The sequence below is a fragment of the Eleutherodactylus coqui genome, chromosome 6 (assembly GCF_035609145.1).
Source record: "Eleutherodactylus coqui strain aEleCoq1 chromosome 6, aEleCoq1.hap1, whole genome shotgun sequence".
In the NCBI taxonomy this organism is placed as follows: domain Eukaryota; kingdom Metazoa; phylum Chordata; class Amphibia; order Anura; family Eleutherodactylidae; genus Eleutherodactylus; species Eleutherodactylus coqui.
In genome coordinates, this window is record NC_089842.1 from 222,035,955 (window position 1) to 222,054,302 (window position 18,348).

At 59.3% G+C, this 18,348-nt stretch overlaps 2 protein-coding genes across 3 annotated transcripts in view; one reads left to right on the forward strand and one right to left on the reverse strand.

Moving 5' to 3' along the window:
* Positions 1 to 350: 350 nt before the first annotated feature.
* DAP3 (death associated protein 3) lies at positions 351 to 4,332 on the reverse strand. Of its 2 annotated transcripts, none has more exons than XM_066608901.1 (13): positions 4,023 to 4,332; positions 3,910 to 3,942; positions 3,617 to 3,721; positions 3,088 to 3,189; positions 2,421 to 2,529; positions 2,229 to 2,321; positions 2,027 to 2,157; positions 1,830 to 1,910; positions 1,602 to 1,760; positions 1,462 to 1,521; positions 1,285 to 1,374; positions 916 to 1,033; positions 351 to 833 (listed from the first exon to the last, which is right to left on the reverse strand). In XM_066608901.1, exons 2-13 carry the CDS (start codon positions 3,940 to 3,942, stop codon positions 748 to 750), a joined length of 1,167 nt encoding a protein of 388 aa, XP_066464998.1. In that variant the 5' UTR covers positions 4,023 to 4,332; the 3' UTR covers positions 351 to 747. The 2 variants fall into 2 exon arrangements, with proteins under 2 accessions (XP_066464998.1, XP_066465000.1); XM_066608903.1 differs by having other exon boundaries at positions 4,035 to 4,053.
* Positions 4,333 to 4,654: 322 nt separating this feature from the next.
* The window catches only part of ASH1L (ASH1 like histone lysine methyltransferase), a 60,049-nt gene continuing 46,355 nt past the window's right edge, over positions 4,655 to 18,348 (forward strand). Inside the window, exon 1 of the mRNA XM_066608905.1 lies at positions 4,655 to 4,767. The gene's annotated coding sequence lies outside the window, so the exon portion shown is untranslated. The remainder of the gene's footprint in view (positions 4,768 to 18,348) is intronic.

Genomic DNA, 18,348 nt, shown 5'->3' on the forward strand with positions numbered 1-18,348 from the left:
ATGCACCGCATATTCTTCGCATGTGGACATAACCAACTCCCTAGGCACGCCATCAGCTTCTACCTGAAGGAAAATCTACGATACCGCCTCAAGCATCACCTTCCTTGCAGTGCCGGACCACCCATTGAACCCCTTCCCTAGCAGCACCCCACATCCTAGCATGCGCCAACAGCTGCAGCGTGCCCGGCTCCTCTCCCGTTAAGGGCTGCAGGTTCGGGGCATGGTTGGCGCTCCCCGCACTACTCCTCTCTCACACATTGACATGACAGCAGCACTGAAGGCTCCTCAGGGAAATAAAGCCCGAGTATGAATAAGATGTTGGTTCACTCCACAGAAAACACAGAAGAGGGTCAGAGCAGGACTTTTATACTCAGTAACCAGGAGACACATACCTCAGCAGCGGAGCTGCATACACAAAGGAGAAGGTTTCAATTAACACAAAGTTGTTTCACTTTCTAACCCTAGCAGATGCACTGATGAGGAAACCAAAGCGGCCCGCTCCTTCTGCCCCCTCCATCACAGCTGGCGGCAGAGCACCGTGGTGGGAAGTACGGGAGGCAGTAGTCACCTCCATCCACCCAGGAGCGCTGCTGCGTAGGCATGTGGGGCATGCCATATAGATGGCATCAGACATTGGTCCAGTTACTTCCTCCTAGTCTGCGCACAGCGCAGGAGCCAGTCAATGCTGGACACAGAAGCAGATAGGGCCTGAAGTCCACACGGGGCCCCTGGCTGCAGTTCGGTGCCTCAGAGGAAGGCACAAATCTTCTCCATCTCACGGGGATTGTAGTTAGACAAGAACAGAATCTCCATCTTCCCCTCCTCCGTGCATGCTGCAATCACAAGACCTTCATTTTACTACAGAGAACACGGCTCACGCATGTAACACACATGACAGGCCGTACAGCTCCATACCCTTCTCATGCTGGAGCCATCTTCTGTCAATATAATACTGGTAGCAGCTCTCAAACTCCTTCTCGCTGTATTGGGGGACCAGCACAGGTATGAATGGGTCCAAGGCATCAAAGCCGGCCTGCAACACATGACACGTCACATGGATCACGGGATGCCTGGCGTGTAGACTGCAAATGTGGTGTACGTATGTGCTACGGATTTGTATATATAACGCCAGATCTGGAGGAATGAGCCAGACGTGGATAGCGTCACTCACTCACTCACACACTACGAACACGTGTATATATGACAGCAGCTTCTGAGAAGTGGGCACTACATAATACATGTCTGTATGGCACCCTGTGTAGCCATCCATAGGGCTGCCCTCACCTTCCCAAGGATCGCTTGTGGTAGATACATTGTCTTTGGGGTGAACAAGGAGCCGGTCTGACTGACACTTGTGACAATGGCGCCCCCTGCCTGCAAGAGAAGCACAGCAGCATTAGACTATGCCACAAGAAGGGAGCGAGGGCAGAGCCTAGCAGGTCAGGCAAGGTCACCCCTTACCCAGTCATTCCTCAGCATCTTCCTGAAGTTTTGGACAAGCGTCAGCTCCTCCGGCAACACCTACAACAGAGGGCAAGTCAGAGGGGCCGCCCGCTGCATGAGGGGGTGGTATCAGGGCACGTGGAGGTGGGGGCACTTACAAAGCTTTTATCTTCTTTCTTAATTGTGCTCCTCCCCCACAAAGCGTTCACGCCATCCACAGCCACCAGGAGTCGGAAAGCACCACCGCCACTCTGCGTCTTCAGCTCCGTCAGCACCGCGCCCACCACGTCGCTGGATGTCTTCACCCGGGTCAGACCCTGGAGGAGACAGAAACATGAGAGCCCGCAGAGGGGTGAAGGATCTGCAGCCTCAAAGCCACCACTCACCTGATCCACCATCTCCCCCAGCAGACTCCCGGCCTCCGTTGCCTCACGTTTACTCCAGACATAGCGCTGCTGCGTCCTGATCTGCAACACATGACCCAATGAGCACGTCTTACAATGCCACGCACACCCCCTCACAAACCTATGACCCGCCACACCGTACGACCTGGCGCCACCCACCACGGAGCACCTGTACTCACCTGGGAGAGGAAGTGCTTGTTGGAGTCCCTGAAGGCCTTCAGCCAGACGCTAGCCTCAAGAGGCTGATCCCAGCGCTCGGCCCCCTGGGACGATGCCATCAGCTCCTTACAGTTCTTCACCAGAAGATGTGCTAGAATTAGAAAACCACCACACTGTGGAGACCACATATGAAGACCCCAGAGCTAAAGAGACGGGACTCACCATCAGGCAGGTGGACGATGAGCCAGCCCTGCGCATGGCAGTAGTGTAAGACGTGGCACAAGCTCAGGCTCTTTCCACTCCCAACCTTCCCATCTGGTTGAACATTAAGGAAAGTATCTGGGTTGAGAAGCCCCTCTATGCCCCCTGTGAGCAGAGATCACATGACACGGCAGGGGGTCTCAGGTAGGATACACAACATGTAGCGGACTGCCGGCTGTGAGAAGTCCGTGGCCTTAAGGTACCGAATAAGCTCCAGCGCCGGTCGTCGCACCATTATGGAGGTCTCATTGAAGGTAGAACACTGGTGGTAGACAAGTGGATGTGAACATGGCGCCCCCCACTGAGCACCCAGTCGTAACCGGAAGCAGCAAGGAAAACCCATTAGTGGAAGCGGCAACGAAAAGCTGGACACTCGCCCGCAACCAGAAGGAGGCAAGGAAAAAAAAGCTGTCGCCCCCCCCCCCCGCTGGGCACTCGCCCGCAACCAAAAGCGGCAAGGAAAAAAAGCTGGCACCCCCCCCCCCCCCGCTGGGCACTCGCCCGCAACCAGAAGGAGGCAAGGAAAAAAAAGCTGTCGCCCCCCCCGCTGGGCACTCGCCCGCAACCAAAAGCGGCAAGGAAAAAAAGCTGGCGCCCCCCCCCGCTGGGCACTCGCCCGTAACCAAAAGCGGCAAGGGAAAGCTGGCGCCCCCCGCTGGACACTCGCCCGCAACCAAAAGCGGCAAGGGAAAGCTGGCGCCCCCCGCTGGGCACTCGCCCGCAACCAAAAGCGGCAAGGGAAAGCTGGCGCCCCCCGCTGGGCACTCGCCCGCAACCAAAAGCGGCAAGGGAAAGCTGGCGCCCCCCGCTGGACACTCACCTGTAAGCAGAAGTGTCGAGGCAGGCCGTGGGGAAAGATGTCTTTGACCTTCTCCGAGGGGATGGAGTAATACTGGCCTTCATGGTTCTCCGTTTGCAAGTCCTGCCGGAGAAGACAACGTCCACAATGACCCCCAGAGCAGTGGGGACCCGACCCTCCCCCAGAGCAGTGGGGACCCGACCCTCCCCCAGAGCAGTGGGGACCCGACCCTCCCCCAGAGCAGTGGGGACCCGACCCTCCCCCAGAGCAGTGGGGACCCGACCCTCCCCCAGAGCAGTGGGGACCCGACCCTCCCCCAGAGCAGTGGGGACCCGACCCTCCCCCAGAGCAGTGGGGACCCGACCCTCCCCCAGAGCAGTGGGACCCGACCCTCCCCCAGAGCAGTGGGGACCCGACCCTCCCCCAGAGCAGTGGGGACCCGACCCTCCCCCAGAGCAGTGGGGACCCGACCCTCCCCCAGAGCAGTGGGGACCCGACAGGCTGCGCAGTCAGGGGAGGGGGTGACACTCTGGCCCCACATAATACTTACTGGATTACATTCACTGGTACGAAACACATCCCTAGGGGCTGAGCATTCCACGGGGGGCGCTGTGCTGGCCCGCCTCCTAATCCGCACACACTGGATGGACAGCAACTGGAAGGAGACAGACATTACTGAGCAACTACAAGCCAAGCGTATGGAACCGCCAGCGTCCTGCCATCTGCATGCTGTGCTACCAGCGCACACGGGGCTGCCCCCTCCGCCTGTGGCCCATGCATCACCTTTCCTCCCTCCCCGCATGGCCACCATCACTGACACGCCGCTGGCCCCAACTCTCATACCTGAGTTGATCTCTGAAGACGTGGGAACAGCATCTGTTCAAGACAAAAAGTGGCATTACTACAGTTAGAGCCATCACCCCATCCTCCCAGTACGCCCGCGGGCTCCTCGTCACCTCGTCAGTCACCTCCAGCCCTGCCGAACACACACTTCGCAGCACCTCCTACATCATTAACTTGCGCCGGATTCCACACACCGTGCCGGAAGTGACGGCGCCGCCATCTTTATTCTGGGCAGAGTACCTAAATGCGGAAGAATCATCCGCCCCCATCTATCAGTATATTTACGCCTATCATACACCCCCAACTATGTAGGTTCTAATACTCCCATCATCAACTCTGCATATAATCCAGTCATGGACTACTCCTCCCATCATTAGCAGCTCGTAGGCCCTGGCTTCTGAGGGATCGCAGCTACGGGCTAACGATACATCACAGTGTTGGATGAGTCCCGCTGATTTCTAGGTATCGGGTAAGGGCAGTTCTTCCCACAAACAAAATGACTGAACGAGCGCTTCCGGCATCAGCCCCATCAGTGCAGGGCGCATATATGCCTATTCCACACCACCTCTACTCGAGCCAACCTAAACAACCAATCACCGTAAATCAGCCAAACCAAATAACCAATCGCCATGAAGCAGTTGACCCAAACAACCAATCACCGTGAATGAGTTAATCCAAACAACCAATCAGGTTGCGAATGGTGTGGAGGTGGTGTGGGATTTAGTTATACGCGTGCAGGGCTGATCTAGGGGTGACGTCATGCGCGGGAAAGAGATCGGGCCGCGCTGCGGTCACGTTGGACGCCCGGACTGGTGACGCGGCTTCACCGGGAGCGGTCGCTTCGAACGCCAGAGACAGGTGAGTTCGAAGGCCGTTTATCACGTAAGTCAGTGGGGCGGACTAGAGGAGGAGCAAGGCTGGTCCCTAGAACTAACAATCTAGTGCTGTCTGTAAACGGAGTCTGTCTGTAAACGGAGGAGGAGCCAGAGAGCTGGGCGGGACTAACAAGTGTTCCTCCTACTGGACGCTGATCAATCCCCCTCCCCCCTATCGTGAGGTAATTTCTCCCTCCTCCCACTTACCTGTCGTGAGGTAATTTCTCCCCTTCCCCCCCCCACCTGTCGTGAGGTAATTTCTCCCCTCCCCCCCACCTGTCGTGAGGTAATTTCTCCCCTCCCCCCCCACCTGTCGTGAGGTAATTTCTCCCCCCCCCCCACCTGTCGTGAGGTAATTTCTCCCCTTCCCCCCCACCTATCGTGAGGTAATGTCTCCCCCCCCCCCCACCTGTCGTGAGGTAATGTCTCCCCTCCCCCCCCCCCACCTGTCGTGAGGTAATGTCTCCCCTCCCCCCCCCCCCACCTGTCGTGAGGTAATGTCTCCCCTCCCCCCCCCCCCCCCACCTGTCGTGAGGTAATTTCTCCCCTCGCCCCCCCCCACCTGTCGTGAGGTAATTTCTCCCCTTCCCCCCCCCCCCCCCACCTGTCGTGAGGTAATTTCTCCCCTTCCCCCCCCCCACCTGTCGTGAGGTAATTTCTCCCCTTCCCCCCCCACCTGTCGTGAGGTAATTTCTCCCCTCCCCCCCACCTGTCGTGAGGTAATTTCTCCCCTTCCCCCCCCCCCCACCTGTCGTGAGGTAATGTCTCCCCTCCCCCCCACCTGTCGTGAGGTAATGTCTCCCCTCCCCCCCCCCACCTGTCGTGAGGTAATGTCTCCCCTCCCCCCCCCCCACCTGTCGTGAGGTAATGTCTCCCCTCCCCCCCCCACCTGTCGTGAGGTAATGTCTCCCTCCCCCCCCCACCTGTCGTGAGGTAATTTCTCCCCTCCCCCCCCACCTGTCGTGAGGTAATTTCTCCCCTCCCCCCCGACCTGTCGTGAGGTAATTTCTCCCCTCCCCCCCCACCTGTCGTGAGGTAATTTCTCCCCTCCCCCCGCCACCTGTCGTGAGGTAATTTCTCCCCTCCCCCCGCCACCTGTCGTGAGGTAATTTCTCCCCTCCCCCCGCCACCTGTCGTGAGGTAATTTCTCCCCTCCCCCCCCACCTGTCGTGAGGTAATTTCTCCCCTCGCCCCCCCCCACCTGTTGTGAGGTAATTTCTCCCCTCCCCCCCCCCCCCCACCTGTCGTGAGGTAATTTCTCCCCTTCCCCCCCCCCACCTGTCGTGAGGTAATTTCTCCCCTTCCCCCCCTTCCCCCCCCCCACCTGTCGTGAGGTAATTTCCCCCCTTCCCCCCCCCCCCCCACCTGTCGTGAGGTAATTTCCCCCCTTCCCCCCCCCCCCACCTGTCGTGAGGTAATTCCCCCCCCCCACCTGTCGTGAGGTAATTTCTCCCCTCGCCCCCCCACCTGTTGTGAGGTAATTTCTCCCCTTCCCCCCCCCCACCTGTCGTGAGGTAATTTCCCCCCTTCCCCCCCCCCCACCTGTCGTGAGGTAATTTCCCCCCTTCCCCCCCCACCTGTCGTGAGGTAATTTCCCCCCTTCCCCCCCCACCTGTCGTGAGGTAATTTCCCCCCTTCCCCCCCCACCTGTCGTGAGGTAATTTCTCCCCTTCCCCCCCCCCACCTGTCGTGAGGTAATTTCTCCCCTTCCCCCCCCCCCCCACCCCCACCTGTCGTGAGGTAATTTCTCCCCTTCCCCCCCCCCCACCTGTCGTGAGGTAATTTCTCCCCTTCCCCCCCCACCTGTCGTGAGGTAATTTCTCCCCTTCCCCCCCCCCACCTGTCGTGAGGTGATTTCTCCCCTCCCCCCCACCTGTCGTGAGGTGATTTCTCCCCTCCCCCCCCACCTGTCGTGAGGTGATTTCTCCCCTCCCCTCCCACCTGTCGTGAGGTGATTTCTCCCCTCCCCTCCCACCTGTCGTGAGGTGATTTCTCCCCTCCCCCCCCACCTGTCGTGAGGTGATTTCTCCCCTCCCCCCCACCTGTCGTGAGGTGATTTCTCCCCTCCCCCCCACCTGTCGTGAGGTGATTTCTCCCCTCCCCCCCCACCTGTCGTGAGGTGATTTCTCCCCTCCCCCCCCACCTGTCGTGAGGTGATTTCTCCCCTCCCCCCCCACCTGTCGTGAGGTGATTTCTCCCCTCCCCCCCCACCTGTCGTGAGGTGATTTCTCCCCTCCCCCCCCACCTGTCGTGAGGTGATTTCTCCCCTCCCCCCCCACCTGTCGTGAGGTGATTTCTCCCCTCCCCCCCCACCTGTCGTGAGGTGATTTCTCCCCTCCCCCCCCACCTGTCGTGAGGTGATTTCTCCCCTCCCCCCCACCTGTCGTGAGGTGATTTCTCCCCTCCCCCCCCCCCCCCCCCCGTCGTGAGGTGATTTCTCCCCTCCCCCCCCTCCCACCTACCGGGAGGTTATTTCCCCCCACCCCCTCCCCCACCTACCGGGAGGTTATTTCCCCCCACCCCCACCTACCGGGAGGTTATTTCCCCCCACCCCCACCTACCGGGAGGTTATTTCCCCCCACCCCCACCTACCGGGAGGTTATTTCCCCCCCCCCCACCTACCGGGAGGTTATTCCCCCCCCCCCCCCACCTACCGGGAGGTTATTCCCCCCCCCCCCCCACCTACCGGGAGGTTATTCCCCCCCCCCCCCACCTACCGGGAGGTTATTCCCCCCCCCCCACCTACCGGGAGGTTATTTCCCCCCCCCCCCCACCTAGCGGGAGGTTATTTCCCCCCCCCCCCCACCTACCGGGAGGTTATTTCCCCCCCCACCCACCTACCGGGAGGTTATTTCCCCCCCCCCCACCTACCGGGAGGTTATTTCCCCCCCCCCCCCACCTACCGGGAGGTTATTTCCCCCCCCCCCCCCACCTAGCGGGAGGTTATTCCCCCCCCCCCCCCCCATACCTACCGGGAGGTTATTCCCCCCCCCCACCACCCCCCATACCTACTGGGAGGTTATTCCCCCCCCCCCATACCTACCGGGAGGTTATTCCCCCCCCCCCCCATACCTACCGGGAGGTTATTCCCCCCCCCACACACACACATACCTACCGGGAGGTTATTCCCCCCCCCCCCCACACACACACCTACCGGGAGGTTATTCCCCCCCCCCCACACACACACACACACCTACCGGGAGGTTATTCCCCCCCCCCCCACACACACACACCTACCGGGAGGTTATTCCTCCCCCCCCCCCCCCCCCCCCCACACACACACACACACCTACCGGGAGGTTATTCCCCCCCCCCCCCCCCCCCACACACACACCTACCGGGAGGTTATTCCCCCCCCCCCCCACACACACACCTACCGGGAGGTTATTCCCCCCCCCCCCACACACACACAACTACCGGGAGGTTATTCCCCCCCCCCCCACCTACCGGGAGGTTATTCCCCCCCCCCCCCCACCTACCGGAGGTTATTCCCCCCCCCCCCCCACCTACCGGGAGGTTACTTCCCCCCCCCCCACCTACCGGGAGGTTATTTCCCCCCCCCCCCCACCTACCGGGAGGTTATTTCCCCCCCCCCCCCCACCTACCGGGAGGTTATTTCCCCCCCCACCCACCTACCGGGAGGTTATTTCCCCCCCCCACCCACCTACCGGGAGGTTATTTCCCCCCCCCCCCCACCTACCGGGAGGTTATTCCCCCCCCCCCACCTACCGGGAGGTTATTCCCCCCCCCCACCTACCGGGAGGTTATTCCCCCCCCCCCACCTACCGGGAGGTTATTCCCCCCCCCCCCACCTACCGGGAGGTTATTCCCCCCCCCCCCACCTACCGGGAGGTTATTCCCCCCCCCCCACCTACCGGGAGGTTATTCCCCCCCCCCACCTACCGGGAGGTTATTCCCCCCCCCCCCCCACCTACCGGGAGGTTATTCCCCCCCCCCCCCACCTACCGGGAGGTTATTCCCCCCCCCCCCCCACCTACCGGGAGGTTATTCCCCCCCCCCCCCACCTACCGGGAGGTTATTCCCCCCCCCCCCCACCTACCGGGAGGTTATTCCCCCCCCCCCACCTACCGGGAGGTTATTCCCCCCCCCCCCACCTACCGGGAGGTTATTCCCCCCCCCCCCCCCCTACCGGGAGGTTATTCCCCCCCCCCCCCACCTACCGGGAGGTTATTCCCCCCCCCCCACCTACCGGGAGGTTATTCCCCCCCCCCCCCACCTACCGGGAGGTTATTCCCCCCCCCCCCCACCTACCGGGAGGTTATTCCCCCCCCCCCCCCACCTACCGGGAGGGTATTCCCCTCCCCCACCTACCGGGAGGTTATTCCCCCCTCCCCCCACCTACCGGGAGGTTATTCCCCCCCCCCCCCCACCTACCGGGAGGTTATTTCCCCCCCCCCCCCACCTACCGGGAGGTTATTCCCGCACCTACCGGAAGGTCATCCCCCCCCCCCCCCCCCCCCACCAGGAGGTCATCCCCCCCCCCCCCCCTTCCTGGGAGGTCATTCCCCCCCCCCCCCCCCCCCCCCCTTCCTGGGAGGTTTTTCCCCCCAATGCTTTGGAAAGCGTGCATTGCGTTCCCCGCGCCCAGATTATCGCCGTGGGGAATGCAATGCAAAAATGTCCGTGGACAGGCAGCCTTAGCCGTTCCTCATAGGACATGATTTGCAGACCTCTCACCGTCTTGGTAACTCTTCTCTGAACTTGCTCCAGTTTGTCTATGTCTTTTTTAAAGTGGGGTGCCCAGAACTGGACACAGTATGTCAGATGAGGTCTGACTAAGGAGGAGTAGAGGGGGATAATTACCTCACGTGATCTAGACTCTATGCTTCTCTTAATACATCCCAGAATTGTGTTTGCCTTTTTGGCTGCTGCATCACATTGTTGACTCATGTTCAGTCTATGATATATTAGTATACCCAAGTCTTTTTCACATGTGCTGCTGCTTAGCTCAATTCCTCCCATTTTGTATGTGCTTTTTTCATTTTTCTTGCCGAGATGTAGGACTTTGCATTTCTCCTTGTTGGGACTTGATGTCTTTCTGGAGAAGAAGGATATTACAGGATATAAATATTAGGTTAAGTGTCAATCCTGGTATATAGGCAGGTAGGAACTGTTAGGGGTTGATCCAGGGAACAGTCTGATTGCCATTAGGGAGTCGGGAAGGAATTTTTTCCCCAAAAGGGCTAATTGACTTCTGGCCTTGGGGTTTTTTGCCTTCCTCTGGATCAACACAGTAGGATAGACAGGCTGGACTAGATGGACAATGTCTTCATTCGGCCTTACATACTATGTTACTATGTAAATACCATTCTGTTAGTCATCACCCACTGTTCAAGCTTTTCTAGATCTTTTTGAATATTCTCTCTCTCTCTTCCCTAATGGTGTCTATCCCTCCTAGCTTTGTGTCATCGGCAAATTTGATCAGTTTCCCATCAATTCCCTTCCCCAGATCATTTATAAAGATGTTGAACAGCACTGGGCCTAGGACAGAGCCTTGTGGTACCCCACTTGATACATTCTTCCACTTGGATGTGCAGCCATTTATGACCACTCTTTGAGTACGATCACTCAGCCAGTTGTGAATCCACCTAACAGTTGCCTTGTCAATCCTATATTTGGTCATTTTTTCATATAGTATGAGATACTTTGTCAAATGCTTTCCTAAAGTCAGGATATACTATATCTACTGCATTTTCCTGATCAGCCCAGTTGGTGATTCTATCATAAATGGAAATTAGATTCGTCTGGCATGACTTGTTTGTTACAAACCCATGCTGGCTCTAGTTAATTACTCCATTTTTATCCAAGTACTTGCAGACATGCTGTTTAATAGTTTCTTCAAAAATCTGAGAGATTCCCAACAACTCTCTGGATAGTTACAATCTCCCATGATCACTATGTCATGCTTTTTTGAGAGCTTGGTCATCTGATGTAGAAAAAGTTCATCAATATCTTCTGCTTGTCCAGGTGGCCTATAGTAAATGCCTACAATGGTGTCCTTTCTGTTGTTCTCTCCTTGTATTCTTACCCAGTTTCTACAGAACTCCCATGCTCTGAAGCTTGAATCTCTGTGGAGATGAATGTTTTCCTAACATGCAACACAACACATCCTCCCCTTTTTTAGGTTTGTTTCTTATAAATAAGTTGTATCCTTCAAACCTTGTATTCCAATCATGTGTATCATCCCACCAAGTTTCCGTGATGCCTATGACATCATATTTCTCTTTTTGTGTTAGGAGCTTCAATTCTCCTTGTTTTGTTTCCCATGCTCTGTGCATTTGTGTAGAAACATTTTAGTTTGTGTCTCTTGATCCTTTTCTTTCCATATGAATTTTTGTCCTTGTTCTTTCTTTTCACTCCTAAGGCTTCCTGCCCACGGACGTAGCAGGATATACCTGCGGTTTTACGCCGCGGGAATAAGCAAAAAAGTCCCCACTGGTGATCACGGAAAAACATTTTTACCACGGTCTCCATTAATACTTTATTAACCCCTTGAGTGGCACGCCCGGAAAAGTTCCGTGACGAGCTCCACTGCCCATAGTGATATACCCCGGAAGATTTCCGGGCTATGTATCACTATGGGAGCTGCAGAGCACAATGCCACAAGCTGTGGCAGTGTGCTCTGCCTGCACAGACCCACACAGAGCAGTGCAAGGGCTTTGAAAAACCAGCAGAAGATATTGCCGACATGTCGGCAATGTCCTGCTTTGTTTACAGGTTGCCATAGAGACCATCGGCTTGTCAGAAGCAAGCCGATGGTCTCTGTGGCAGGGAGAGCTTGGTGCTTGGCTGTGAGAGGACAGCTAGGTACCAGCTCTTACAGCAGAGATCAGAGAAAACCTCCGATCTCTGCTGTGTTAACCCTTTACATGCTGCAGTCTATGTGACTGCAGCATGTAAAGGGCTGTCACCATCGGACCCCTGGAATGTGATCAGGGGTCCTGATGGGTCCCTGTGGAAGTCCCCTAAAGGGACAAAAAAGAAAAAAAATTAAAAAAAAAAAAGGAAAAAAATTATTAAAAAAATAAAAAAAACACTTGTCTCCCTTTACTTTGTAAAAAATCAAAAATACAATCACACATGTGGTATCCGTGTGCATCGTAATGACACAGAGAAGGAAGTTAATACATTATTTAACCCCTTAATGACATGGCCCCTTTTTTTCTTTTTTCCCCATTTCTTTTTTTCCTCCCCCCTGTTTAAAAAATCACAACTTGCCCCGCAAAAAACAAGCCCTTATATGGCCATGTCAATGGAAAAATGAAAAAGTTATGGCTCTTGAGACGCAACTGCAAAACTAGTTGAAATTCAATGATTAGACCATTTAAAAAACCTGCCCTGGTGGGCACGACAGGGTGGTAGGAAACCTGCCACTCAAGGGGTTAATGGAGACCTCCTTCCGCAGAAAAATGTGGTAAAATAGAGCATGCCGCAATTTTTTTTTTTTTCTCGTGGTGTAAATCCGTAGCAGAATCCCGCTTGTGAGGACTGAGCCATTAGGTTCAATAGAACTATACTTATTGTATTAATTAGCTGTATATTTTTACCTGACCTTTCACTTCCCTTCCCATATTGTTCTAGTTTAAAGATCTCCTAATAAGTGAAGCAAGGCGCCCATCAAATATATGCTTACCTGTTTTTGTAAGGGGGAAGCAGTCCATTATATAGGTAGGTCTAGAAATCCAAATCTTTGCTGATGGCACCATCAACGTAGCCAGTTGTTCGCTTCTAGAATTCTATCTTGCTATTCCATGGCCATCCATGACTTATCTCCACATCATCGTGAGGCCGTCCCCCCCACCCCTTATCGCGAGGTCGTTTCTCCCCCCCCCACCCCTTATCGCGAGGTCGTTTCTCTCCCCCCCACCCCTTATCGCGAGGTCGTTTCTCTCCCCCCCCCACCCCTTATCGCGAGGTCGTTTCTCTCCCCCCCACCCCTTATCGCGAGGTCGTTTCTCTCCCCCCCACCCCTTATCGCGAGGTCGTTTCTCTCCCCCCCCCACCCCTTATCGCGAGGTCGTTTCTCTCCCCCCCCACCCCTTATCGCGAGGTCGTTTCTCTCCCCCCCCCACCCCTTATCGCGAGGTCGTTTCTCTCCCCCCCACCCCTTATCGCGAGGTCGTTTCTCTCCCCCCCACCCCTTATCGCAAGGTCGTTTCTCTCCCCCCCACCCCTTATCGCGAGGTCGTTTCTCTCCCCCCCCACCCCTTATCGCGAGGTCGTTTCTCTCCCCCCCCACCCCTTATCGCGAGGTCGTTTCTCTCCCCCCCCCACCCCTTATCGCGAGGTCGTTTCTCTCCCCCCCCACCCCTTATCGCGAGGTCGTTTCTCTCCCCCCCCCCACCCCTTATCGCGAGGTCGTTTCTCTCCCCCCCCCCCCACCCCTTATCGCGAGGTCGTTTCTCTCCCCCCCACCCCTTATCGCGAGGTCGTTTCTCTCCCCCCCACCACCCCTTATCGCGAGGTCGTTTCTCCCCCCCCCCACCCCTTATCGCGAGGTCGTTTCTCCCCCCCCCCCCACCCCTTATCGCGAGGTCGTTTCTCCCCCCCCCCCCACCCCTTATCGCGAGGTCGTTTCTCCCCCCCCCCACCCCTTATCGCGAGGTCGTTTCTCTCCCCCCCACCACCCCTTATCGCGAGGCCGTTTCTCTCCCCCCCACCACCCCTTATCGCGAGGCCGTTTCTCTCCCCCCACCACCCCTTATCGCGAGGTCGTTTCTCTCCCCCCCACCACCCCTTATCGCGAGGTCGTTTCTCTCCCCCCCACCACCCCTTATCGCGAGGTCGTTTCTCTCCCCCCCCCCACCCCTTATCGCGAGGTCGTTTCTCTCCCCCCCCCCACCCCTTATCGCGAGGTCGTTTCTCTCCCCCCCCCCACCCCTTATCGCGAGGTCGTTTCTCTCCCCCCCCCCCACCCCTTATCGCGAGGTCGTTTCTCTCCCCCCCCCCACCCCTTATCGCGAGGTCGTTTCTCTCCCCCCCCCCACCCCTTATCGCGAGGTCGTTTCTCTCCCCCCCACCACCCCTTATCGCGAGGTCGTTTCTCTCCCCCCCACCACCCCTTATCGCGAGGTCGTTTCTCTCCCTCCCACCACCCCTTATCGCGAGGTCGTTTCTCTCCCCCCCACCACCCCTTATCGCGAGGTCGTTTCTCTCCCCCCCACCACCCCTTATCGCGAGGTCGTTTCTCTCCCCCCCCACCACCCCTTATCGCGAGGTCGTTTCTCTCCCCCCCCCCACCCCTTATCGCGAGGTCGTTTCTCTCCCCCCCACCACCCCTTATCGCGAGGTCGTTTCTCTCCCCCCCCCACCACCCCTTATCGCGAGGTCGTTTCTCTCCCCCCCCACCACCCCTTATCGCGAGGTCGTTTCTCTCCCCCCCCACCACCCCTTATCGCGAGGTCGTTTCTCTCCCCCCCACCACCCCTTATCGCGAGGTCGTTTCTCTCCCCCCCACCCCCCCTTATCGCGAGGTCGTTTCTCTCCCCCCCCCCCCTTATCGCGAGGTCGTTTCTCCCCCCCCCCACCCCTTATCGCGAGGTCGTTTCTCCCCCCCCCCACCCCTTATCGCGAGGTCGTTTCTCCCCCCCCCCCACCCCTTATCGCGAGGTCGTTTCTCCCCCCCCCCACCCCTTATCGCGAGGTCGTTTCTCCCCCCCCCCAATCGCGAGGTTCGTTTCTCCCCCCCCCCAATCGCGAGGTCGTTTCTCCCCCCCCCCCCAATCGCGAGGTCGTTTCTCCCCCCCCCCCAATCGCGAGGTCGTTTCTCCCCCCCCCCCCAATCGCGAGGTCGTTTCTCCCCCCCCCCCAATCGCGAGGTCGTTTCTCCCCCCCCCCCAATCGCGAGGTCGTTTCTCCCCCCCCCCCAATCGCGAGGTCGTTTCTCCCCCCCCCGTCCCCCCCCAATCGCGAGGTCGTTTCTCCCCCCCCCCCCCCAATCGCGAGGTCGTTTCTCCCCCCCCCCCCCAATCGCGAGGTCGTTTCTCCCCCCCCCCAATCGCGAGGTCGTTTCTCCCCCCCCCCAATCGCGAGGTCGTTTCTCCCCCCCCCCCAATCGCGAGGTCGTTTCTCCCCCCCCCCCAATCGCGAGGTCGTTTCTCCCCCCCCCCCAATCGCGAGGTCGTTTCTCCCCCCCCCCCAATCGCGAGGTCGTTTCTCCCCCCCCCCCAATCGCGAGGTCGTTTCTCCCCCCCCCCAATCGCGAGGTCGTTTCCCCCCCCCCCCCAATCGCGAGGTCGTTTCCCCCCCCCCCCCAATCGCGAGGTCGTTTCTCCCCCCCCCCCCCCAATCGCGAGGTCGTTTCTCTCTCCCTCTCCTCCCCCCCCCATCGCGAGGTCGTTTCTCTCTCCCTCTCCTCCCCCCCCCATCGCGAGGTCGTTTCTCTCTCCCTCTCCTCCCCCCCCCTATCGCGAGGTCGTTTCTCTCTCCCTGTCCTCCCCCCCCTATCGCGAGGTCGTTTCTCTCTCCCTCTCCTCCCCCCCCTATCGCGAGGTCGTTTCTCTCTTCCCCTCCTCCCCCCCCTATCGCGAGGTCGTTTCTCTCTCCCCCCCCCCCCCGAGGTCTTCGCTCAGCCCCCCCCCCCCCCCCATTGCGAGGTCGTTTCTCCCTCCCCCTGTTACGATCGTGTGCGCTCCTAAGCATGGGAGCCCACACGATCGTATCCAAAAATTGGACTGGATGGATGGACGCACACAGCTAGCACCAGGGTCACACGGGATTCAGGCAACTGACCCTGTGCTACGCGGGAGGATGGCATGGCCCTACCTAAGCGGGTAACACTGCCCCAATAAGGGCAGCCCGGCGGTCTTCGGATCTGGGCCCTAGCTGATCCTAGGAACCACGCCACAGAACAGGAGATATACACATGCTACATGACAGAGACAGAACCACAGGATACACAGCATACAGCAGCCACAATGCAACCACTAGAACCAGATGAGCTGAATATGAATACCAGGTATTGGTTGACATTTTGTACAAAACATGGAAGCTAGCGGGCCACTTCACGGCTCCTGGTTATACCGCTAGTCCCTACACTAACCAGGAGTCCAGCAGAAGCGGACAGAGTTCACACAGAAAGCTGCAACCGGACAGGACACAATTAGCAGGTCACGCAGCAAACTGACACAAAACTGACAGAATTTAAATGGACATGAACCAGCAAGACAGAAATCACTCAGCAAAGCTTGCAACAGGACAGAACAGAGCACTGGACACACAGTCAGCTGCATCAGGAATAGGACAGAGTACAGGGCACACAGCCAGACAGACTCCACTCCAAGATCACATGCACACAGATGAGACTCAAAGCAAGTCTATCTATGTGTCCTCATACCAGGGGGAATAGACAGTGAACTACACAAGCTGACATAGGGAACAGTGTCCAGTTACACCAACTGACACCCAGAATAAGACATAAGACCTTTGGAGGCTACACCTGTACAGGGGGAAGGAAAAGGGGGCTGCATGTACTGCCGACTAGGACTACAGGTGTCCAAACAATCTTGGGGAAGCAGAGAGACAATAGATCAGAGTGGGAACAGGCTGAACATGACTGATAACAAGTTACAGGGCACAGAAGTAACATGAGTACTCACCCTAGGGTCCAGACAGAGACTGACCAGGAGCTGGGTTTATATGTGAGCACAGATCCAGGAGATTGGCTAGCAGGAAGTACCACACCCAGCCAGCTCAATTAACCCTCAACCCTCTGACTGTGCTGCTAGGAGTACATAGTACGACAAATCCCAGCAGCACACGTAACCCCCCCGATCGCGAGGTCGTTTCTCCCCCCCCCCCCCTTCCCGATCGCGAGGTCGTTTCTCCCCCCCATCGCGAGGTCGTTTCTCCCCCCCCATCGCGAGGTCGTTTCTCCCCCCCCCCATCGCGAGGTCGTTTCTCCCCCCCACCCATCGCGAGGTCGTTTCTCCCTCCCCCCCACCCATCGCGAGGTCGTTTCTCCCTCCCCCCCCCGCCCATCGCGAGGTCGTTTCTCCCTCCCCCCCCCCGCCCATCGCGAGGTCGTTTCTCCCTCCCCCCCCCCGCCCATCGCGAGGTCGTTTCTCCCTCCCCCCCCCCCGCCCATCGCGAGGTCGTTTCTCCCTCCCCCCCCCGCCCATCGCGAGGTCGTTTCTCCCTCCCCCCCCCGCCCATCGCGAGGTCGTTTCTCCCTCCCCCCCCGCCCATCGCGAGGTCGTTTCTCCCTCCCCCCCCGCCCATCGCGAGGTCGTTTCTCCCTCCCCCCCCCCGCCCATCGCGAGGTCGTTTCTCCCTCCCCCCCGCCCATCGCGAGGTCGTTTCTCCCTCCCCCCCGCCCATCGCGAGGTCGTTTCTCCCTCCCCCCCCGCCCATCGCGAGGTCGTTTCTCCCTCCCCCCCCGCCCATCGCGAGGTCGTTTCTCCCTCCCCCCCCGCCCATCGCGAGGTCGTTTCTCCCTCCCCACCCCGCCCATCGCGAGGTCGTTTCTCCTCCCCCCCCGCCATCGCGAGGTCGTTTCTCCCTCCCCCCCCCCGCCCATCGCGAGGTCGTTCTCTCCCTCCCCCCCCCGCCCATCGCGAGGTCGTTTCTCCCTCCCCCCCCCGCCCATCGCGAGGTCGTTTCTCCCTCCCCCCCCCCGCCCATCGCGAGGTCGTTTCTCCCTCCCCCCCCCGCCCATCGCGAGGTCGTTTCTCCCTCCCCCCCCCGCCCATCGCGAGGTCGTTTCTCCCTCCCCCCCCCCGCCCATCGCGAGGTCGTTTCTCCCTCCCCCCCCCCGCCCATCGCGAGGTCGTTTCTCCCTCCCCCCCCCCGCCCATCGCGAGGTCGTTTCTCCCTCCCCCCCCCCCCGCCCATCGCGAGGTCGTTTCTCCCTCCCCCCCCCGCCCATCGCGAGGTCGTTTCTCCCTCCCCCCCCGCCCATCGCGAGGTCGTTTCTCCCTCCCCCCCCCGCCCATCGCGAGGTCGTTTCTCCCTCCCCCCCCGCCCATCGCGAGGTCGTTTCTCCCTCCCCCCCCGCCCATCGCGAGGTCGTTTCTCCCTCCCCCCCGCCCATCGCGAGGTCGTTTCTCTCCCTCCCCCCCGCCCATCGCGAGGTCGTTTCTCCCTCCCCCCCCGCCCATCGCGAGGTCGTTTCTCCCTCCCCCCCCGCCCATCGCGAGGTCGTTTCTCCCTCCCCCCCCGCCCATCGCGAGGTCGTTTCTCCCTCCCCCCCCCGCCCATCGCGAGGTCGTTTCTCCCTCCCCCCCCCCGCCCATCGCGAGGTCGTTTCTCCCTCCCCCCCCCCGCCCATCGCGAGGTCGTTTCTCCCTCCCCCCCCCCGCCCATCGCGAGGTCGTTTCTCCCTCCCCCCCCCCCGCCCATCGCGAGGTCGTTTCTCCTCCCCCCCCCCGCCCATCGCGAGGTCGTTTCTCCCTCCCCCCCCCGCCCATCGCGAGGTCGTTTCTCCCTCCCCCCCCCCCGCCCATCGCGAGGGTCGTTTCTCCCTCCCCCCCCCCCGCCCATCGCGAGGTCGTTTCTCCCTCCCCCCCCCCCCCGCCTCCCCCATCGCGAGGTCGTTTCTCCCCCA